At 40.5% G+C, this 24,906-nt stretch overlaps 1 protein-coding gene across 2 annotated transcripts in view; it reads left to right on the top strand.

Annotated features, from left to right (window-relative positions):
* Tenm1 (teneurin transmembrane protein 1) overlaps positions 1–24,906 on the top strand; it is a 710,827-nt gene that overhangs the window by 662,602 nt on the left and 23,319 nt on the right. For both annotated transcript variants that reach the window (XM_021188844.2, XM_021188842.2), the window contains 4 exons: positions 3,668–4,034; positions 5,444–5,954; positions 18,157–18,329; positions 19,375–19,610. In XM_021188844.2, coding sequence (XP_021044503.1) covers positions 3,668–4,034; positions 5,444–5,954; positions 18,157–18,329; positions 19,375–19,610 — 1,287 coding nt within the window. The remainder of the gene's footprint in view (positions 1–3,667; positions 4,035–5,443; positions 5,955–18,156; positions 18,330–19,374; positions 19,611–24,906) is intronic.

Raw genomic sequence — 24,906 nt, 5'->3', positions numbered from 1 at the left:
GAGAGAGAGAGAGAAAGAAGAAAGAAAGAAAGAAAGAAAGAAAGAAAGAAAGAAAGAAAGAAAGAAAGGAAGGAAGGGAGAGAAAGAGAGAGAGAGAGAGAGAGAGAGAGAGAGAGAGAAAGAAGAAAGAAAGAAAGAAAGAAAGAAAGAAAGAAAGAAAGAAAGAAAGAAAGAAAGAAAGAAAGAAAGAAAGAAAGAACTGTACAAGTGGCAGCAGCTTCTACAAGTTAACCTTAGAACCATCTCAATAGCATAGCATTCTGGGAGCTCTCCACAACTAGTAGATGCTAGTTCCATCAGCCAGAATCAGCTCAAAAACATCACTCCATATGTTGAGGGCAGTGTGGAAATGCCTTAAGAGTAAATGCTGTGTTTCTATTGTGTGGGTGTACAGCACTAGCTCCTTGATGACTTACCTGGAAAGGGATGTATTTAACATGAGAACAACATAAAAGGAACTGACAACCTAAAAGCAGTGAAAAGGTCCGTCCTCCAAAACACTGGCCCCTTGACTACTAAGTAGGCACACAGCTTTTATCTGAGCAGATCTCATAGACAAGATGCTCTGCTGAATCAAATGGGAATTAAAGGGATTCTGTGTAGTTGGCATAGAAAGTGTCTCAAAAGCACAAAGGCCACTTTAGTCACAGGAAACTGCCAGAGGGTAGCTCATTTGATGGGAAAGAAAACAAACAGACACAATGGCTGGTGTATTTTTGAGGCAATATTAAATCTAATAAACATGACACCAATAGTATCGGCTTAAATCGGCTTGAGAGAGTTGGAGGATTTCACAGCATGTTTTCTCACCACCATCCTTTATCTCAGAGGCAGACTTGATAGCTGAGAGCCCAGTCTAAAATATGTTCCTTCCCTAGCTTCTGCCAGGTGTGTGCCATTCCTCGGCCTCTGGCCTGGCTTTGGCTCCCAGAGTGGGGATAATTAGAACGTCATTTCAGCCAGCTTTGTTTTTCTGGGTCACTGGCTTCAGACTCCATCAAAAGAGGAGTGTTGTACTGAAATAAATTCATTTCCTCTTCCTCAGCCAGCCCTGACTTATTTCCTGGGGGACCGTGTTCCATAGGACTAGAGCACATAGACAGCTTCTGTGCACGTTTGATAGTGTCTATAGAGGTCCAAGGTGGGGGCACAGGATAAAGGAAGGGTCAACCCTCTGCTGCAGCAGCAGCAGCAGCACTGGCAGCAGGTTCTCACTCTGTCTCTCTCAAGCAGCACACTGACATGCAAAGGCTTCAGACAGACATGCTGAGGAACACATCACCACAAACTGTTCTGGGAGCTGTTAATGCCGTTGTGTAATGTTTATCCAATAGCCTCCATCCGAAAGGCTCTGTAGAACATGCTTACTACAAGCAGAGCTTTATACCCCATTAGCACGCAAATTCCTAGCTGCCCAGAGGCATATGGTACTGACCATAGAAGGCCAGCATTTGTAGAGATGGAGGTAGAGGGTACACAGACTTGTGGGGACACAATAGGAGACATTCAGATATTGGGGTAAATGGCCCCATGTGGTATACCTTTGTTCTCACAGCTAGAATTACTCACCCTTATCAGGCACAAGTAAAAAAAAAATAGTTTTCATCTCAGATATCAGATGGGGCCTTTTTCTACTTTGTTAATCTATATCCATAAAGCCTCATCCAGCTGAGGAAGGAGAGGGCCTCAAAAAGCAATGACAGCCCACATCTGCTTCCCAAACATTCAGATTCAATAGAGAAAAACAAAGACTTCCTCCGGCTTTCACTCAAAGCTAAAAAGAATAGTTACATTACTGTCACTATTTTAGTCCTGAATAGGATGCTTTTTCTGCCTTTGTCTAGCCTGAAAGGAGAGAAACGGACAGTAATGGCCGGTGATGTAGGGAGTGCTACATGAAGCTCAGTGCTCTAAGAAGTACCTAGAGATAGGTAGTCACTGCCAGGGAATGTCAGGGCAGGCACTGAGCTAATTCATGTCCAGAAAGTAACAATAGTAGACTCGTGTTTAGTTTGTGTATTCCCAGCATCTAGCACAGCACTTAGACAGGGAATACTACATACATACACACACACACACACACACACACACACACACACACATACAAACACACACACCACCTCTGCCTCCTACATTGTCACAACAGCAGCCAGTAAGATCCATCTTAAACCCAAATAGACCTATGCCACACTCCTACTTAAATCCCATCAGTGGCTACCCCTAGTCACAAGGACAAAACTAACAGAGTGCTTCCTTTCATCAGCTGGTGGATTTGCATGCCAGAGATGTTGTAACAAAATATCAAAAATTAGTTGTCTTCAATGACAAAAAAAAATTATCTTCTCATATCATTGGACATCAGAGACCCAAGACACAGGTGTTCGTTTTGCCTTAGCAATCTCTTCGACATTCAGATGGCTATCTTCTTGCTATGTTCACATACAAACATCTCCATTATCATAATCATGCTTATGATTTAGATTAGGGATCCAGCCTTACAATATCAACTATCAAAATGTAAGCTTTAAATGCCTTATGTGAAAACACAGTCACATTGAAGGTTAGGACCACAGGATATGAATTTTAAAAGGACAAGACTGACTCAGTAACATCTAGTCACTCTCTACCTTCTGATTGGCATCGCTAATTATTTCCACATACGGAAACTATATTAACTTTACATACCATCTCTTCTGCTAATATCCGGCCTCCATGTCTATGTGAAGGGTTTTCATACTATTTCTATTGCTTCCTTTTCACAACATGGAGAGTAATTGCTACCAGTGTTTCCAAGGGCTCTGCCAGACCAAAGAGTTATTTGAAGGCATAGGTTTATGTCATGGAAACATTTGTTTTACTCCCTAAAGCCTAGCACAAGGCTTAATCCAAGGAATGTTCACAAAGAAAACACTCAGGGAAATAACAAGCCAACCTGTTTCTTTGCCAAGGTAGAAGACTAAAGGAGTAAGCAAGATCCAGCTAAGTGAGAAATATGTACCAGCCTAGGACTCCGAATAAGTAGCTAGAGGATCGTACCTGCATAATATACAAGATGGATATTAAGCACATGTTAATGGCAGGCCCTGTCCAAAAAGGCCATCGATTGAGTAAAATCTGGTTTCTCCAGCACTCTCTATTGTCCCCAAATCTTTAGGACTTTGCTTTTCTAAGTATATACAAGACAATAACAGGTTGTGTCAGGTGGTGGGGGGCTGTTTGTAGTGATCCAGAAGCCCTACAGCATCAGTCTTCAGAATCTAGAAGATTTGTAAAAACACAGATGCTTGGATCCCCATACCTAGGGACTATGATACTAGTATGGATACCAGAATTGTTATACTAGGATGGAGGCTCCGAATTTGCATTTCTAATCATTTCCCAAGTGATGCTATGGTAGTTGGTCCAGAGACCACACTGTGAAAACCACTACTCTAAAAGATACTTCTGAGACTGTGGAAAACAATTTATATTGTATTGGGAATGGCAGAGATGATAAATATGCTTACCAGGCTGTGTGATTACCTAGCCATCCCTCATTGCCAGACAGCATCAGTGTCGCTGAAATCAGTAATAGTACAGAAACAATAAGCTATTTATTATTTTTAAGGTAAAAACATCTCTGGAAAGATGTGGTAACATGATGATGAGTGCTCTGTTCTTTTTGTAGGTGCGATTAGAGTGGCCAACAGACCTTGCAGTCAATCCCATGGACAATTCATTGTATGTCCTGGATAACAACATTGTGCTGCAAATTTCTGAGAACAGGCGTGTGCGGATCATTGCAGGGCGTCCCATTCACTGCCAGGTGCCCGGCATCGATCATTTCTTGGTCAGCAAAGTAGCAATTCACTCCACTCTGGAGTCAGCTAGGGCCATCAGCGTCTCCCACAGCGGGCTGCTCTTCATCGCTGAAACAGACGAGAGGAAAGTGAACCGCATTCAGCAAGTGACCACCAATGGGGAGATCTCCATCATCGCTGGCGCTCCCACTGACTGCGACTGTAAAATTGATCCCAACTGTGACTGTTTTTCAGGTATGACCTTTTTAGCAATTCAGCAGCTCCCCCTTTCTCTTTTCAAAAGCAAAACCTGCATCAGAAAAGCCTAAAGGAAAACAAAAGGAGTTCATATCAACAATTGTGTGGGCTAGTGGAGAAAGCAATGTATTGAGAGTCAACTCTGACAGATGACTTACTGACCCAGAAAAGCCATAAAACCTGTTCACAATTCATCTGCCTTACTTGTTACAAAGATAAGTGTGTTTCGCCATCATGTCACTTTGCTGTTCTTAGGGTAAACAGATATAATAACTTTTCAAATTCTCAAAAAATTAACATTACACAAATTTAATATCATGTAAGTATTTTTGCATTAGATAAAGGAAAATAGGTATAAAAACATATTTACTGATTTTACTATGGAAAAAATACTTTCCCTAAGTGACTGATTTCCACATTTAAAAACATGTTCTATTAGACATTAGAAGGGACCCCAAGTAGACTGCTTTGAGAATGCACAAGAAAATTAAATTCCACAATGATAAGTTCTTACTTACAACATCAGTCTCTTACATTACTTGATTTTAAAAGTTCTGAAATTCCATAAACAACAGTGCCCTTTACTTTTCACTAAACTAGGAGAGGAAAAGAAGAGCCTTTCCCCCAAATATGGAATAGTTATTTCAGATATCAAACAGACCTCTAAATGTCAACAGTTCTTCTATTCGTCTGCCAAATGGAAATCCCGCCATGCTGCATGCAGACCTATTAAGCTACTCATCCAGGACTGAATGGCCCTCATAAGTTTTGTGTTTCATTGGGCCATAAGACTCCAGATCCAGCAAACTGGACAATGTGACTTTGTTCAGTATTTTCAGTATTTTTCTGAACAGTGAAACATAAATATATTAGTAATGTGTGTCTTTCATTCAAGATAAATCTAATGTTTATCTAAATTACCAACTTGGATATTTGGAGTCATTGTTACACTTATAGACAGTATACGTTACTATTGGGACAATGGGAATTAACAGAGGAAATGACCTCTAAGCATAGTAGGGCTGGAAAATCTTAAAACAGATCCTGCAAGCAGCAACAGGAATAAGGCTCATGGAATTGCGGGCAAATTTTGTATGGCTATCATTATTTGCTGTTCTTGTATCTTGCAATACAATAGATTCTGAACAACAGGATTTAGGAATTCACAAAATTGGTGTAACTGAGATAATTACCTCTTACTGTTTATCTTTAAGGGTACTGACTTGAGAATTACGATCTTGAGTAATGGGTTTCAAAATAATCAGAGGGGGGGGATTGCAAAGAATGCTGGTTTGCTGATTGTGTTTTTTTAAAGATTTTTTTTAAATGTTTGTTGCTTTACATCTAGGGTATGCCCCTCAAGTTTCTTTGATACCAATTATTAATATCAAGGTCTTTCCCCATAGGTGACGGTGGCTATGCCAAAGATGCAAAGATGAAAGCTCCCTCTTCCTTAGCAGTGTCACCTGACGGTACCCTCTATGTAGCAGACCTTGGCAATGTTCGAATTCGTACCATCAGCAAGAATCAAGCCCACCTGAATGACATGAACCTATATGAGATTGCCTCTCCTGCTGACCAAGAACTCTACCAGTTCACTGTAAATGGAACACACCTACATACCATGAACTTGATAACAAGGGACTATGTTTATAACTTCACCTACAATGCTGAAGGTGATTTGGGTGCAATCACTAGCAGCAATGGCAATTCAGTGCATATACGCCGGGATGCAGGTGGGATGCCCCTGTGGCTTGTGGTGCCTGGTGGACAAGTCTACTGGCTTACCATAAGTAGCAATGGAGTCCTGAAAAGAGTGTCAGCCCAAGGCTATAATTTGGCCTTGATGACCTACCCAGGAAACACAGGACTTCTGGCAACAAAAAGTAATGAAAATGGATGGACAACTGTTTATGAGTAAGTTTCTAATTTCCAACTAAGCCTTTGTTAGGTTTTTATTTGAAGTAGAATTACAGTAAGAACATGGTTTAGTAATTGGTGGCTTGTTGCATGCTATTTTCTCCTAACAATCACAGTTAAAAAATAAAAAGTAAGTAGTCAAGGAGAAAATTTTACTCAGCTCCTAGGGTGGGCCCCATTTTGCCTAAGCAGTTTGTAGAGCATAATGCTTAAAGTCTAGTGTGACACTGCAGGGGACAGGAATGAGGTAGAAGTCCATGAACTCAACAAATTTACAGCATCCCTGGGAAGACAAGGTAAAATTACATCTAAATAACAAAACGAAAGGATACTGCTGAAGCAGTAAAGAAGCAGTGTGATTTAACAAGTATTTACCAATCCCTGTGGGGTTCAATGGATGAATAAATAAGTCTGTGCCCAGGCCAACTCAGTATTCATTGCTGGGAGAGATAAGGGTGAAGTAAGAATGGAAGAAGTGGACCCTGAAAGGAGAATGTAAAAATCTGTGGAGCGAATGCTGCCCAGCAGCTCTGAGCCCTTGATCACCTCTGTGAGATGAGGAGCCAAGTGTTCTTGTGCAAGCTCAAGCTTCCTCAGTGTTCCCACACTAGTGGAAGCTAACATGCAGTGGCAACCACAGGCTAGTTCTGGAACAACTGCATTTGACTGGCAACTAACATGAAGTATGTCTGACAGCAAGCTAGTAGGTGGTCCCACAGCATGGAAATAGAGACCATTGTCCTTACCTTGTTCCTAAGTCAATCCACTCAGCAAGCCCGACTGATCAGCCCCAGGAAGCACTTTACACCCAAAGGAAAGTGCCAAGTTGCTAACAGTGTACCAAGTAAGGATAATCCCTAGAATCAGAACTCAGAACCCGGGACAACAGTCAAGTCAAAGCCTTTAAACATGAAGAAGTAGACATACTAAGTGTGAGGAGTTTAAGGTGTGACTCTTCTTGTGTCCTTATGGAATATGAAGAGAATGTGTCCAGGGCACAAAAGCTTTCTGAGGAAAAGAACAAAGCAATTGTCCTTCAAATTTTGGAGCATTTCCCAAAGAAATGCCATTTACACAAAAGACCTGAACGCTACTCCAATTTCACTTGGAGAAATATATTCAGTAGTTTCTGTTGCAGGGCTTCTTTTTTTTTTTTTTTTTTTTTTGTTCTCTTATGTCTTAATAAGAGTAGCAAAAGCTACTGCTCTCTAAGGATTTAATTGCTGCTAGATATTGTGCTATGTAATTATCATACATTATTTTATTTGGTTCTCTTTGTTACAACATGGGATAGGGGCTCTTAGTGTCCCTGTTTTCTAAATAAGTAACTAAGCCACAAATATAATTGATTGGTTCTGATTCACACATATGTTCATACTTTAAAACATTCTTCCTTTAGGAAAATTAATTTCTAATGAGACACTTTTGAAGTCAGTGAAAATGAGTCTCACTCCAGATCACAAAGCAGTTCAAATGAGGCGAGAAAAACAAAAACAAACAAACAAACAAACAAAAAACCGCTATTTTGAAACCTGACTGTTAAATTCAGTCCTGCCAAATGGTTATGTTAACTAGTTTTCAAATCAACCAGGTAACCTGTTTCCTTTTCATTCCTTTGACTAATATTTTTTTTTGAGTATTTGCTAAGTACTACTAAATGTTTCAGGCATGTCTAACCTTTGACACTGAGGCACAATGATGCTAGCTGCTTAAGTTCACACACAAGAACTATGAAGTCAACTTACAAAAAAGTCACAAAAATTTCATAATCTTTTAAGTTAGTTAGTTAGTTAATGAATTTATATTGACCTTCACTCATAACTATCCTGAAGTGTATAAAGCCTGTAGGCCACAGGCTGGATGTGCCTATTATGTGTGCAGATATAACCACTAATAAAAAGACAAAGTCCCATTTACTCATGAACCTTACATTTTGCTGGAGGACAGTAAGTGATGTTATATAAATAATACATGCATACATATATATGGTATAAGATGCATTAATAATTTGGGGCTAGTAAGATGGCAAGCCTGATAACTGGAGCTTGAGTCCAAGAACACATATGGTGGAAGGAATGAACTGACTCCCACAAATTGTTCTCTGACCTCCCATATTCTGCCATGGCACACAAAAATGGATGGATAGATAGATGATAGATAGATAGATAGATAGATAGATAGATAGATAGATAGATAGATGATAGATAGATAGATATTATACTAATAAAAAGATGAAAAAAATTATGAATACATTTTGAAAATAAGAATGATCAATACTTACTGTCAAAGTAGATGTAGGATTTGTGGGGGGAAAATTAGTCAAAGACAACTTCAAAGGTTTTGGCCTAAACACTAAAATATAGAATTTCTATTCTTAGAAAGAAATATTATACAAGACGCTTTATAAGGTAAGAGAGTAGAAATTCAATTTGTAACAATTAGTTAAACATTTAAAGTTAAATAAATGAGTCTGGGTTTGAAGAGAAGTGAGAAATCCACATTTGAAATCCTCCAAAGGTTAAAATGTATTTAAGTCCATGAAACAGGTGAGATTGCCAGAAAAGTGAGTATAGACTAAGATAGCAACATAATGATCCAGAAGTATCTCATAGTTTTTTGCTTAAGAAAAAATGTCAAAAGAGACTGAGAAAAGAGGGCCAATGAGCTAGAGAAGCAGCATGTCCTGAAAGCCACCAGCCCATTTATGCTCTTAAACAAACTGCATTAGACCAGATTATTTATAAACAATAGGAATTCACTCTGGGGGTAGGGGGTGCACACATATGATGTGTGTCAAAAGACAACTCTGTGGAGTTGGTGCTCCCTTTCCACCTTTACATGGGTTCTAAGGCTCAAACTCAGGCCACAGAGTCTGGGTAGCAAATGCTTTTACCCACTAAGACATCTTGCCAGGGGCTAGAAAGTCTAAGATTAAAGTGCCAGCAGAATCAATATGTGGTATGAGGTACTCTCTGATTGCAGGATGGCACCTCTTACTCTGCGTCTTCATATGGCAGAAGAAGGGAGGGAAAGAGTCTATTTCCCTACCATTCACAGATCTCATTATGGGGGCAAAACCGTTATAACCTAATCATCTCCTAAAGACCCTATCTCTTGCCATTGGACAGATGGTTCAATAGTCAAATTCACTGGCTGCTCTTTCAAAGAAACTGAGCTTAATTCCTAGCACTGCATGACAGCTCACAACCATCTGTAACTCCAGTCCCCAAGTATTTGATGCCCTCTTCTGTATCAGGCATGCAAGAAGTACACGACACACATACAGAATAAAAAAAAAAAAAAACTATACACATAAATTTGAAAAAAATAAAACTTAAAACCCAGCTATAATATTTCAACTTTAAAAATTGGGGGATGTATTCATAATCCATCCCTATATAAAACAGGTGATTCATAAAGGAAAAGGGGACTGAGTATAGAGCTCAATGGTAGGTCACCTGCCTCACATATACAAGACCCTGGGGACAATGTCCAGCATCCCCAGAAATGTGTGTGTTAGATATTAATAAATAAGCCGGTCCTAAGAATTGATCATTGTCTGTGAAGATCAGTATTTACCTAAAAGGAGGAAGATTCTAAAACACAGTACAGGACTCAAACCTGAATAGAACAGGTCAATGAAAGACTGGATGAATGTACAAATATTCATGACACCACTGTTCATAATCACCAGAAAGTGTCCTCCTAGTGACGAGGAGACATGCATAATGCAATCTATCAATATCATGAGATAATATTAACTCAAAAGTAGAAATGAAGTTTTGATACATGCTAAAACATAAATCAACCTCACAAGCATTGAGTGAAAGAAGCTAAACACAAGAGGAAAAGGATCATATGATTACATTTACAGAAAATATCCAGAAAGGGCAGATCCATATAGATATAAAATAGATTAGTAGTTGCCAAGAGCTGATTAAAGGAATAAACTAGGGGTGTAGGCAGGCATAATGAATAAGGTTTGTTTAGGGAATGATAGAAATGCCCTGGAAGTGGTGGTGATGGTTATACAACATGACCAATGTACTGAAACATTAGTAACTTGTACCCTTTAAAACATTAAATTTTATGATATGTGAATTATCTCTCAATAATAATTAAAAAAGAAAATAGGAGGAGAAAGATTGGACACAGTAGATAAAGAATTACTTTGAGGAGCTTTGCTATAAGGGGTAGAAAAATTAGAACTGGTGTCAGGGAAGAGAAATGGAGAAGGGAGTTTTGTTGTTCATTTTTTTGTTTGATTTGGGATTTGGTTTGAGACAGGGTCTTACTATATAGCCTTTGCTGCCTGAAACTCACTATGTAGGCCAGGCTACCCTTAAACTTATAAAAGATTTTAGTGAAATAGGTTTGCTTGCTAATGGAAAAGGTACATTATAGAAATAAAAATTTATGATGCCCAGTAGAAAAGAGAGTGTTACTGAAAGATCAATTTGTATACCAGCTTTTCTGCTGTTGTCACCTTGAAGCAGAGACAATGTGGTAAGCAGCATCCTGAGACCTGTCACCAGGACTCAGCTGGCAATCAGTAAAGTGGGAGCTACAAACATCATTGTGACATAACCAATATTGAGACTCTAAGGAATAAGAAACACAAGCATCCACGGGGGAGTGCCCTTGGAATTTTATGGCCACAAAGAAAAGTTAGAAGTCATAAACAAGAGAGTCCCAGAATAAGGAAGTAACTTGCCCTCTCAGATTGCTTGTTGGCTAGATCTAGAATCAGACTTATTCTTTCTGTTCTACAACTACCACAATGAATTCCATAAAAGGGTGAATATTTGAGACTACAAGAGTGATGACGCAGAATGTGGAGAGCTAGAACAGGAAGTAAATATGAGAACATCATTAGATAAAAGAGGAAGGCTATTCTTTCCCCTACCTCCTAGCTGCAGCAAGAAGTATGCTGAACTGGTCAAGAACAAATTACATGAGAGAAGATACCTCTTCCTTTTGAAACAATTTGCTCTCGGGCTGAACAGCAGGCCCTAGTAAACCACAGTTCCTAGGTCCTGGCCACTTAAGAATGCATGACTTTCTCGCCCTAATAATATGCATAAATAGCCTACCTTCTGCATGTGGCTTGTCTCACTTACATCCTTTAACCCAGTCCTGGATATTCCCAAAAAAACTGTCCTTGTCCATCTGAAGTTTGAGAACACAGAATTGGAGCTACTATCTCCATCAGGGTCAGAAGAAGGCTAACCCTGAGAGAAGCTGAAAGGCTCTCCTAAAACCTCAAGTATTTCTGTAAAGTAAGAGAGTGGCTTCTTTTTCTGGCTAAAGGGGACAAATTGTTTTCCAAGTTAAAATCAGAATTGTTGTGAGATGAGATGAGAGCGAAGCAAAGTTTGTCAAGATGGAGACCTGCTGTGTAGAAAGACCCATGAGAGTAATCTGTTCAGCTTTTGATTATCTGCAGCTATTGAGAGAAAAACTGACACAGACGACCCTGAACAGTGGGTAATGCAAACGGAACCTAAAACAGTCTCTTGTGCAGCAGGAGTATAGAGGCTTTTATTGTATGATGGGATATTGTTTAAATAGATCATTGATTTTCATAACTGTTTGATTTGGACCAAGATCAAAATTACACACCCCAAGTATTAGTACTTGAAGCGTCACTGCCACCAAGCATCCTAAGTGTCAGAGTGTGGGGGGGGTGGTGGATGTGGGGCAGGGATAAGAAGCTGTCCACAGAGAAATGGCTAACAATGAGAACTGTCAACATAAGCTTAATACTAGAACAAGGAGAAATGCATTCTGTCCTGACAAGCTCATGGACCCCTAATTGTAATTGACCCAATCACAGTGGAGATCCAAGGGAAAGACTGCCCCTCACATAAATGGCGACTCCTCCTCACCCTGGAAACTGAAAGAGTAAGCATGATGCTTTCGCTTATTTTCTCGAATTTTCCTGGCCAAAAACAAAACAAAACAACAAAAAAACAAAAAACAAAAAAACTTCTTCTTCATTAAATAGAAAAAGCCCCAGGCTGAGGCAAGAGAATCAGTTGTGTCTGCTGTCAGGCTGAGCCAAGTAACAGTTCCTCAGTCCCTCTTGCCCTTTGTAGGAAGTCACAAAAAAAACCACCTAGTGACAAGTGAGAAAAGCTTTCACAATATTTCTCAATACTTTCTAGAGTATTGTTTAAATGCATAGTCTTGTCATGGGTGGCTAATGAGGGATTACCCTCTCGCCCAGATAAGATTATAATGGGACAGGGCACATAAGCCATATCTTCATGCAGAAAGTTTCACTCAATAGTTACCCCTCCAAACATTTGAAATTGGGCTGGAGAGAGGCTCATCCATTCACTGCCAAGGCTCATAAACCAAACATATGCAAGATTCTAGTGTCTTCCACAGTCATGGGATCTAAAAGAAACTAGGGTGCTATAAGGTGCAGCCCTTACCTCCAGGCAAGTAAATGACTACAATTTAGTAAAAGTAGGACTGAGGCTATAACTTAGTTGGTGGAGTGCTTACATAAAAATGTGTAGGGTCAAGTATTCTGTTTTTAACCCCATCAAACCACCATCTCAGTTACCTAAAAGGTTCTAATCCAGCCTTAGCTACATGAGACTCTATCAAAAACAAAAGCAAAACAGCTATCCGTGTAAACAAGAATATAAAAATACGGACTGTTCTTTCAGGCATCTAAAGATAGACTCAACATCTTTGTTCAAATACCTCTCTGTATTTCAATTCTTGGTATGACTCAAGAATGACGCAAACAGAATTGCACTGGTGCTCGTAGAGAAGCAAAATAAAGATTGAGAGCACAGCGAGGCAGAGAAAGTTTCAGAAGCTCCAAGGAAGGCCATTTTTACAGGACATCTATGTAAACTGAGTCAGTCTTCTTGTCCTACTCTGCTGTCTCTTCCTGAGCTGAATCACCAAATAAAAGAAACTTGAGGTGCAAAGGCTTACGTTTACCTTGAAGTTTCTATCTATCATCGAGGGAAGTCAGGGCAGGAACTCAGCGCAGGAACCTGGAGGCAGAAGTTGAAGCAGAGACCATGGTGCTTACTGGCCTGCTCCCATGCTCTATTCAGCCTGACTTCAGATAGCACCCAGGGATGGCACTATCCACAATGAACTGGCCTCTCCCACATCAGCCATCAATCACAAGGGTGCACCACAGGCTTGCTGACAGGCCAAACTAATGGAAGAATGTTCTCAGTTGCGATTCCCCTTCCCAGATAACTATAGCTTATGCCAAGCTGACACAAACTGACTGGCAACCCTCCCAACACTACTGGAGACAGTTCTGTCTGCTCTCTAACCCCACTGTTGCTCAGATTGAACACTCCTTTCTGTTTTCACTGGCAACGTCCAATGACTACTCATCTACCAAATGAGTAGATGCAGTGAGAATCTACTCTTTGCCACGCTCTGAGAAGGCAAAGATGACTGAGTGGTCAAAAGATGTGGACTTACAGTTCAGTGTAGGAGGCAGGTCGCAAGGACATGTGATCACAATACATTTGATAAAAACAAGAGTTCATCATCTTCCCTTATAGGAGATGAGACTGTATCCTCCTCAAAATCTCCACTGTTCTCAGTCTCCCCATACATAATTCACTGTCATCAAAACAGATAGGTTTCCCTATCTCCCCCCCCAACAAAAAAAAAAAAAAAACATCTTTCCATGACTCTATGTTACCTTCTTTGCCTCTACATAACTTCATATTTACCTCGAGAGCCTGGTATACCAACCCCCACTGTGCTCACTTCTCCAGCATTCTCTCCACTTCCTTCCTACAGGAACCTTGTTCTCAAACAGCATTTTCTCAAAGGACATCCCACATAAGCCTGTGCTGGCGTTCCTGCTCCAGCTTTATTTGAAATGCCTTCTTTCCCTCCCTGGTGTCTGCACACCTTCCAGGATTGAAACATTACCACTTCATGATCTTCCTCCCTCTCTTACACTCAGCCCAGCAGGAACTGACTTCTGCCTTTATCGGACTTCTACGGTTCTTCCTTTACTAGCCATATCCTGGGACTAGAAGGATTTTTGGTGCAGGTCTCATCTGCCCTACTAGAGCCTGTGGGTTTCATGAAACACTGAATTCACATGACTCTATTACCCGAATGAAAGTCAAATGAGAACAGAAGGGCATTGTGGACTTGGAAGTGCATAATAAAAATCAAAATGCTATTGCTGGTGGGAAAGATGGGATCTACTATTTCCTAAAGAATGCTTATTAGATTGGTCAGTTTTGACCTGAGGAATTATAGAGGTCTGACTTCTTTGTCCTTCCTTTTAAAAATATAAATAATGAATCACACATTTATTAATCTGAGTATTTTCTTGTAAGCAAAGGTAGAGGAGCTTCCAGCTTCTATTCAGTGCAGTTTAGAACTGGCTTAAATGCTCCTCAGGGGAAAGATCGCACTATCCTTTATGAGAAAAGATTAGACCAAATATATTTTTAATAATGTATAAATATAACTTCCCCCAACTAAAGTATATCCCCCTCAAGGATAATGAATTCTAGAAGCTGAAGAGATGGCTCAGCGGTTAAGAGCACTGGCTGCTCTTCTAGAGGATCCAGGTTCAGTTTCCAGCAATGATAGGCTCAAAACTGCCTGTCCCTCCAGTTCCAAGGATACCATCTTCTGGTTTCCATGGACACTACGCATTCGTTCGATGCACAGACATACATGCTGGGAAACCACCCATACATATCAATTTTAATTGTTTATTTATTTATTTATTTATTTATTTTAAAAGATGCATTTTCTTTACATACCCTACCAGAGCACATATATGTGAGCATGAATATACACATACACACATATGCTATACCAACAGTCTATCATAGTGCTGAACTAAAGGGAAAGTTTCAATACTACTGTGATCCCTCCCTGTAAGAACACTGAAAAATCAGTCTAGAAGTGAACAATATGATGATAAATCTCTTCTTACCAAACCCACTACTAATGACTAGGAAGGCAATACCCATTGTCTAGTGGTGCATTCCCTCGGCAGAATTTTTGTTCCTAGTTAAGTGAGCTCTCTATAGTAGCTGGAGAAAGGAGGGGACTGTTCCCATGATGTGACCTGAGGGGATCAGTTGAAGCATATTGGCTTGTACTCTCTGCACCAAAGGATGCAAGCTCCAAAGGGAAAAACACAACATGAGAGAATTTTGATTAAACTTGTTTCTTTGACATTCAGCCTGGAAAGATGCATTCCCCAGTGATGGGAGTTTGGGAGGGAGGGACTCAAGCAAACCCTGAGAAATCAAAGGCTCTCTTTCTTTCTTGTCCACTTTGAGCAATCTTTCCAAACTTGAGGGAATTACCCACTGATGTTTACATCTGCCTGTAGCTCTTCCTTTGGTAATGACCCCACAGAAGAGAGGTGGGCCTCTTCTGTTTTGATCCAGAGCCATATAAATGATTGAGCACATGAGAGACACCACACTACAAACACTACCAAATGTAACTCCTTTTGACTGGGATGAGCAGAATGTGGCTGTGTAAGAATGTTGAGGGCTGGAGTTCCATGATCAAGCTACATACACTTTGTAATAAGAATGTCTGCCCAGATACAGAGAAGAAATGAGGCAAGATGACTTTCTAGTCACTGAGAGACTAGACAAGCCTATTAAAAAGGGTACTTTATTCCCTAAACCACTGCCTCCCTCATGAGAAAAGAACCAATCAGCACCCTCCCACCTACATCTACCTGAGTACCTCGAGTATTATCCAGAAATAGCTTCCCCTTCCCAGTGCACTTCTGTAGACTTGGAAAGCAGGGTCAGGGCTGTGCTTGTGATGTTGAGAATAAGCAGGAAAATGCATCGCAGGCAAAAAGTATATGACTTAGTGTTAACAGATAGTAACTAGATTGGTTAGCAAACCAAATTTGTCTCCGAGCTTTTACTGTGGCTCATCAGAACTGTGGACTCAGACATGTATGTGTGTTGATGACTCACAAAGGCATCTGAACTTGTGTTTCTCTCACAAAGGGACACAACCACTGAACTCTTTCCTATGGAATGTTGTTCAAACTCAAGGAGAGGGCTGGGGTAGAGCTCAGGTATAGAGCTCTTGCTCCCGATTCAATTCCAATAGAGCAAATAACATACGTACGACACAGGTCTTTATGCCTGGGAAGGGAAAAAAATAGTAGCTGCCTCCCAGATGTAAAGTCAGCTGACAAACACCTTTCCCTACAACATTTCAGGACTGATGTCCTGCCGGAATGAAGAACGGTGGCATTGGTTAAGATTTGTGGCAAGCCCTTAGAATCCAGGAAAAGGAAAGCAATGGGGCAGAGTTGCTCAGGCTGAATGGGGATCAGGAAGGAACTGCTGCACAATCCAAGCTGCTAGACTGGCACACTCTCTACTGAGGAAAGCTTGGAGCAGCTGCCCTCTATCTGCAAGTTGGAAACTTTTCCTACAGGGAGTAGCAGGTTGATTGCTTTTGATAATAAAAGCTGGACATTGTTTTTGTCCTCTGGAAGCACCACCTGGCAGACAAAGGCTGGGGCTTTACCTATACCTGCATCTACACCTCCTCGCCCCCCCCACCACCACCACCACTAACACTAACACTAATACTAGTACTAATGCACAGCCTTTCTATGCTGTTTTCTCAACGGAGGCTTGCTGCTTACAGGTGCAGAGCCCCCAGAGCAGGCTGTGAGCAAACAGGTTGGGCAAAGGAAGGATTTTGCCATTAACCACAGGCACAAATAGCAGTATTGACAGTGAGTCCTTTCCTGCACAGTAACAGCACACCGAACATTTTGAGTGAAGCCCAATTAAAGAAAAACAAGCAAACAAAAAACAACAACAACAACAAAAGAAAACCCAATTAAGCAACATAACAGTTGGCATGCCTGTGATGTCAGATGACCAATTTATCTGATTGTCTGTGCGCACACACACAACTGTTTTAACTGATAATCTATGTGTGCACATAGACACAATATACACCTAAGAAATTGAACTTGGAGCAGCATTGTGTATAACCTCAAGTGCAGCTCCCTCTTCTAAAACATGGCTTAGCCAAAAGTTGGTCTAGATTTTAAAATTTCAGCAGCTACTTAGGGCTGAGGTCCTCCAAACCTGATGGAATGGCTCTGAGCTACTCCTCCAGATTCACAGAAAGGCAACTGGGAGAGAGCCGGACTCACTGCTGTGTCTTTGCTATGTACTGTTCACTTGGGGTAAAAAAAGGATATAATTGTTTAACATTTTAAAAGCAAATAAAAGCGCTTAAATATTTTGCAATTTGCAACTTGAAAAGGAAACAGTAATGGGTTTCCAAGTGTGTGTCTTTACTTTTAATGAACTGTTTATTTTTCATGGTTCCATTGGCAATAAAAGACCAGCTACATCAGAAGCCTTCAGGGAGGCAGTTTCCATTTGGAGGACAGTGAGAGTGCCAATAATTTTGATTTTTTTTTTTTTTTTACAAAAAGTAAACCCACTAGACTATATTTCCAGATATGGGTTAATGCCTATTATCCCAGGTAATTATTATTTTTGTGTGTCTTCCTCATAGAGGCAAATTACAAAACATTTATACACTGTACTCCAGAAAGATAAAAAGAATTTAAGTGAGACCAAGATCAAGGGCCTCCAGAATGTTTTAATGAATATGTTTCCATTATCCTCTGTGCTTGTTCATTTTGTTGGAAGAATGATTCATTCATTTCAAATTTGGCAACTTAAACAGCAGCAAATGATAATTTTTCCCATCACAATGCAAAGTCAGTTTATTGGCCTGCTTGGGCTTTTGAAGGCCCTTTCGTCGCTCCTTTGTCTTTGACAACAGCACCCTCTGCTGGTTTTCATAATTCATAGCCGGTACTGAGATCGACCCAAATTGCAGAGGCCTCCCTGGAACATTGCACGCAGCAGGACATGATTCATAAATCAGGTTTCCCGTCCTGGTGATTCATTACCAGATATATATTTTTTCTGTAAAACAGCACAGCTCAAGGAAGTCATCGGGAATTCAGAAGCTTCAAAAACTACCTTCTTTTGATTAATCATCCCTCTGACCTTTTTCTTCTTATTGAACAAGGTTAATAATATTTGTTATCACTCAAAGTAAAACTGTATTAGCTTCCAAATGATTTTTACCTTGCATCGGCCAGTTGTTAATGCCAAGAGGCTTCAGAGTTGACGTTTGTTCTGTTCCTCAGGTATGACCCTGAGGGACATCTGACCAATGCAACTTTTCCTACTGGAGAGGTCAGCAGCTTTCACAGTGACCTGGAGAAGCTGACAAAAGTGGCACTAGACACTTCCAACCGCGAAAATGTCCTCATGTCGACCAACTTGACAGCAACCAGTACTATCTACATTTTAAAACAAGGTAAATGATCTTCAGAACTCCACCTGCTTTCAGGTGTCTGGTCAAACGTATGCTCCCTATTAAGGAACTAAATTCCCCTCAGATTGAGAAGATGGGTTCTCCTTTCCCTTTTCCAGCTGGAACACAGTCAAATTCAGACGTTTCACAAGTTCACATATCCACTCTGGGCCCCAATCTCTGTGGAAGTAATGAGGTTAAATTCTGCCAAGTCTGATCTCCCATCAAGTCATTTCCCAACACCCAGCCATTTGTAAAGCTCTTTTAGGGTTTCCTACATTGGAGGGCAATAATAGAGTCTGTGCCCCATCTGAGCCTAGCTTTCCAGATCAGATCTGACATGGGTGAATACAAAGGACAAATTAGACAATGCACCAGGGAAGGATACAGTGCTATGAGAGAATTAAAACCACAAAGAGAGGAGGGGAAAAAGAATTGAAGAAAAAAATACAATCTCCAAGGAAATGTGTTAGAAGCTATAGAGGGAGTGGACGAAGAAATAGTTTTTCACTGTCTAGACATCAGGATTCACTCTGTTGCTAGGGTGTGGGGCAACTCACTCCAAAATGAGTAAAACCAACTTTCCAGTGGCTACGATGTCCTCTGCAGTGGCTAGGATGCCGTCCACAGGTGGCAGGATGCTGAGTTGAGTTTCATACTCTTCTCATTCGAGCTCCCAGCATATCAAACTAAGATATCACATTCAGCAAGTCAGAGAGGAAGTCTGTGGGGGGTATGCTTTTAACCAACAACAAGAGAGAGAGAGAGAGAGAGAGAGAGAGAGAGAGAGAGAGAGAGAGAGAACCCTACAGTGTGACACAGCAATGTTTTATCCTGTTCGTAAGATATATCCCAGCTGTGAAAATAACAGGACCCAAATGGGTAAAGAATGCATATGTGAAAGTGGGGTTCTAGCTTAGAGTGCAATTAGGCCCCCATGCCCCATCTGCTCAGCCTTAAATGTGACTCTTGGAGCTCAACTTTACCAGCCCCCTCCTCCTCTTCTCCTTTCTCCTCCCTCCCCTCTCCTCTGCTCATCTGTCTACAGAAAATACTCAAAGTACTTATCGGGTGAGTCCAGACGGTTCACTACGTGTCACCTTTGCCAGTGGGATGGAGATCAACCTCAGCTCGGAGCCCCACATCCTGGCAGGGGCTGTCAACCCCACTCTGGGCAAATGCAACATATCATTGCCTGGAGAGCACAATGCAAACCTCATTGAGTGGAGACAGAGAAAGGAGCAAAACAAAGGCAATGTTTCAGCTTTTGAGAGAAGACTGAGGGTGAGTAAGCCCTTCCCTTTTTAGCAAAGGACAAAAGTTCATTGGGTTCCCTTGGAAAGTAAAGAGCCTTCCTCAACGGAAGGCTCACTTCTCCAAAGCTTTTCCAGGTGACTGACTAGCTTCTATGATACACGAATCTGAGAGAGAGCTAATGGCTGATAATGGTTCAGTATCCTTAAGTGTGCATTCTAATAGGAGCTTTCTTTGTCATTAGCCAGCTAAAGTGCTCTAATCATAGCAATTTCAGGCACCAAGAAAGTCTAGGGTTGGAGAAATATCTTTAGTCAAGGAGCCCTTGAGTACCCATCACAGCCTGCCTTGGAGATGCTTATTAGATTCCCCACATTGACTCACATTCCCACTTTTGGGTGGAGAGAAAATGGTGTAAGAGATAAGGCACCATTTAGACAAAGGCAACATGAGAGGACAAAGTCAGTGGGCGGTCCCATTGCCCTACATCCACTGTAGAGCCATGGGAGCAAAGAACCGGACAGAGACTGGGATGGAGTGCTCAGACGAGCTTGTCTGACAGAACTGAAAGCTTTTGGGAGTTCTCAAGTCTTTATCCAAAAACAGCTCCCTACAGTTAAGCAGAGCCCTCTGTCAGAAAGCACTGCCCTGCAGTGCAGGAAGCTTGCAAACACCACAGCACCCTCTCCACCTATCCTTCCTTGTGTATTGGCAACTTGACTAGCATCAGAACAACAGCCAGTCTGCTGGAAGTACTCATGATTGAGGCCGGGCCTCAGAACATCTGCATCACACCCAGGATACAGAAAATGCTTTATGCCGGGCGTGGTGGCACACACCTTTAATCCCAGCACTTGGGAGGCAGAGGCAGGTGGATTTCTGAGTTCATGGCCAGCCTGGTCTACAGAGTGAGTTCCAGGACAGCCAGAGCTACACAGAGAAACCCTGTCTCAAAAAACCAAGAAAAGAAAGAAAGAAAGAAAGAAAGAAAGAAAGAAAGAAAGAAAGAAAGAAAGAAAGAAAGAAAAGAAAGTGCTTTACAGTCTTCTCACTCGGCCATGAAAGAACTCTGGGGAATTGAATGCTGTAGAAATACAACCACCAACCAACCATCAGGCTGCAGAGAGAAGCAGTAAACCAGCCAGTCATATGTCTTGATGCAAAAAAAAAAATTCATCTACAAGTGTGCTTACTTTTTAACCAGCTCTCTTGATGGCACGTAAATAACAGCTACTGTAGTTGTCTAGTTGAACAAGTCAATTTGCATGTTTCAGTTCTATTGGTTGGTCTGTAATAGAACATTTGCCAGATAGGTCCCTGAATTAAGAAGTAAATCCCAGTCAAATATGCAAAGCTCTAGATGTGTATGAAAGTCAGCATTTATGTCTGAAGTCTTCAAGAAACATAGTTGCTGCATAGAAGTTTGAATGGGAAAGTCAAATGATCTGACCCTGATACCCAGTTTTCTAACTTGTTTTTAAAAGCCATTTTGTTGCAGTGCTTTGGGGTTTGGGGTTGCTTTTGAGACAGGGTCCCTTTCGGTATCCCAGGCGATGCTCAAACTGATGGTTTTCCTGCCATAGCCTGAGTACTAGGATTAAAGGCATTTCTGTGCTAAGAAAAGAAAGAATTCTCTACAAAAAGCTTATCATCCTAATGACTGATCACAGAAAAGCTGATCTTTTACTTCCTCCCCCAGCTTACGGACTTAATAAAATATTATGAACCTAATCAAATAGAGAATATCCTTGGAGATTTTTCATTCTTTGGGGTAACCCATTCACTACTACTAAGTGACTCTAGGACATTCTAGGATGGCTCACTTTGTATTCTTCCCTCCAGATTCAGATAATAGAAATTGTCACCTATAATCAATACCTTATAGCCCAAAATTTTCTTACTTTTGAAAAGCTAGTAGCCATAAAACACTGAGGAGCAGTTTAGTACTGAAAACGAATGGGTTTAGCAAGTGCTAATTATAAGCTGACCCACATTGCAACAAACTCCAGGCCTTTATCCTCTATGGAACTTCAAATGTACTCCCTGAGGTCTTGGAAATGAAGAACTGGGCTCCTTATTGGCCAGGTGCTATGACTGTGCAGGTCCCTAGAAATCTAATAACAGTCTTTTACATAGATTTAGTGCCTCGGGGTTAACAAAATGCTCTTACTGCCAGAATTTTATTTGATCACCACAGCCATCAATTGTTATTCCCAATTTACAGAGAAAGACACCAAGGCTCAGAGAGGTCAACTGATTTGCCCAAAGTCAAACAGCTATTACAGCTCAGAGCCAGAGCTGAGATGCAGGTATTCCCCCTGGTATGGCACTGTTTCTAGTGCAGCAAGCTGTGCTGCCTTTTTCCTTAAAATAATTAATCTATAAATCATTGCCCCACTCAGTACAAGCACCTTGGCAGAGCCTGACTCCTCATTTCAATGCTGACAAAAAGAGACAAATAATCGACTCTAATGTACTGGCAAGTGTGGGTGGTTCAGGACAATTGGCTGGCCTCCAGGCAAAGAAAGCTTGAAGGAGATAAAAGGAGAAGAGAGGCTGTTTAACTGGTTAATCTTTACCTGCCCTCCCCATTCACAGGATTTGGTACATTGCTGCTTTAGCGTCCCTGGATGGAGGAGTTCCCAAAAGACAGGTGTAGATCAAGTTGGACAAAGCAATTGTTCTTTGCCCATTGATATTCTTAGTTCCAAGATGATAACCTTCCACTTAACCCTGGCAGGTTTTCAAGCAAACAGCTGATGACAATGTTCTCATTTTCTGACTAAATATACAGTGAGCCATTTGTAAGTATACCTGTAAAAAAAAAAAAAACAGGGGTCCCTGATGCTCTCCAATTCCAAGGTGCCATGACTGAATCATTTGTTTCTTCTGCTGACACTTCTGCTCCAGAGCATGGGCAGAGGTTCACATAGTCAGGATACAGGAGAGCAAGGATGTAGGAACCCCTTGCCATGCTGTGAGCACTGGGACACCTCTAAAAAGCTACTCTAGTGATTTGTAAATGTGCTTGAGCAACGGGTCATAAAACACTAATTGTCCAGGCACAAAGGGACAGCTTCATCTAAAGGGCCATTTGGTAAGTTGATGGACATCTCCTCTTCCAAAAATCTACATATCATTACCTCAGATTTCTAGAGGGAAAGAAAATCAGGAAAAAATGCATCTTTTTATTTTTTTTCTAAAAAGAAAAGAAAACAAGAATTAGTTTCCTCCAGTGATCACTGGGGATTTCTTCCTTCCCCACTCACACAAAGTCAAGGTGAGAGAAACAAAATGTTAGGAAACATAATATCATGTGCAGCCCAGCCAGGCCAGAGATCTGTTATATCTGCCATCCTTCACAGGTACCGCTAAGTGAAATAAATCACATTAATATCCTGAAATTTCATTTATTTTTTTTAATCTATTTCCCCTAACTTGAGTTGTGTCTGAATCACAAGTAAAATACTTCTGCATCCAATCAATGTATCTTCTCATCTGCTGTATCAATCTGTCCCCATAAATATATTTCCCTGGACAATAGAGGAATTAGAGTACAGAAAACAACAGAGGGAATTGTCAAAGAATTGGACATTCACCAAAAGCAAACTGCTTTAACAGCTACAAACATATTGTGCCTTGCTGTGTCCGTGGATAACTATGTCATAATGAGACTTACCCTAGTACTGAATCCCAGAGTCCTTTATAACATTTCATAGAGTGAGTAGCAAAATCCTGGAACTACAACCGACTCTATCTTCTTTTAAAAATAAATAATTGAAAAAGTGTTTGAAACCAAACTCAAAAGAGTCAAAAAGAATGATTATATATTAACAAGCAGAAAGAAGCAAATATTAATACCATCACAGGTAATTTTTCCTCTGTTTAAAGACAACTGAAAAGGGTACAGGTTTTGTGTGTGTGTGTGTGTGTGTGTGTGTGTGTGTGTGTGTGTGTGTGTGTGCTTGTGTATGTGGAAACAGAGTTACTCTCTGGTGTTATTTTCAGAAGTCATCTACCCTTTTTTTGAAATGGAGTCTCTTACTGAGACCCAGAGCTCGCCAATTTGGTTGGGCTTATGGCCAGCAGAAGGGAACTTCTTGTCTCCATTACCCTAGCTGTAAAATTCTAAGTGCACACTACTGTGCCTGGATTTTCTTTCATGGGTGCTAGGGATAGAATTCATGTCCTCAGAGTATGAGTTTTAAGTGCAAATGATTTTTAAATTCACATTTGATCTAAAATCTCAAAGGGATGAAAATTTTTGCTAAAACGCAGAGGCTGAAGCTAACAAATAATGGAGAATTGAAGAGTAAGCCAAAAAGTGTAGTAGCAAACACTTCTATTTTCAGAAATGCCTGACAAAGCCATCAGCTGTAAAGTTGGAGTTCTTGTTCCTCTCCATTTTGACTTCATTCTTAAAAGGTTTGGTGGAGATATTCTTTTGTGTAAAGCTATATAGGGAGCTGTTTAGAGGTATAGTAATCCACTTTAAACATGTATCTATAGTCTTTAGAGGTATATTAATCCACTTTAAAGAAGTATCTGTAGTCTTCAGTATTTCTGACCACAACTCCAAGAAATAATTTGGAGATAGAAAATTTCAGGCACCAAGAATGATAGATGGTGTTGTGTTTTGGAATGAAGGTTTTCTTGGAGTCTTCAAATCATAAATGCTACTGTTCTTGGTCTTGAAATAGCCTTACCAAAATAACTAGGATGAAAGTATTATTTCACATGTGACTTAACCTATGCATAAGCATTAATAAATTGCTATGATTTTTTAAATATGTGTTACAAGATTACCCAGACAAGTAATCAACAGGAAAATACTTAAATATGAACAAGTTAGAGTAAAAGGTGTTCAGATTAAAGGATACAATCAAGTTCAGGTGAGAAGAATGAGATTGTAAGAAAGAACTGGCATGCAGTGATATTGCAATTTTCCATTTATAAATTACTCTATTAGTAGTGTAATATTAACATAAACCAAAATGACGATAGCATTTGAGGGGGCCTTACCAAGTATATCACCATACATTAACTTATTCACTATGCATAACGTCTCATCAGGTGGGGGTTTTAGTAATTCCCATTTTGCAGGTTTCAGGATTTGAACCTAGGAGGGCTGGCTTAATAAATCTGAGCATCTTTTTTTTAATTATTATTATTTTCTTTATTTACATTTCAAATGCTATCCCGAAAGTTTCCTATACCCCTCCCCACACCTCTGCTCCCCTACCCACCCACTCCCACTACTTGGCCCAGGCCTTGCCTTGTGCTGCGTCATATAAAGTTGCTATGTATTATAATGCTAAATTCTATA

Source organism: Mus pahari, chromosome X, assembly GCF_900095145.1.
Source record: "Mus pahari chromosome X, PAHARI_EIJ_v1.1, whole genome shotgun sequence".
Taxonomy (NCBI): domain Eukaryota; kingdom Metazoa; phylum Chordata; class Mammalia; order Rodentia; family Muridae; genus Mus; species Mus pahari.
The sequence above is the reverse complement of the archived record's forward strand: the minus strand, read 5'-3'. Positions and strand labels throughout refer to the sequence as shown.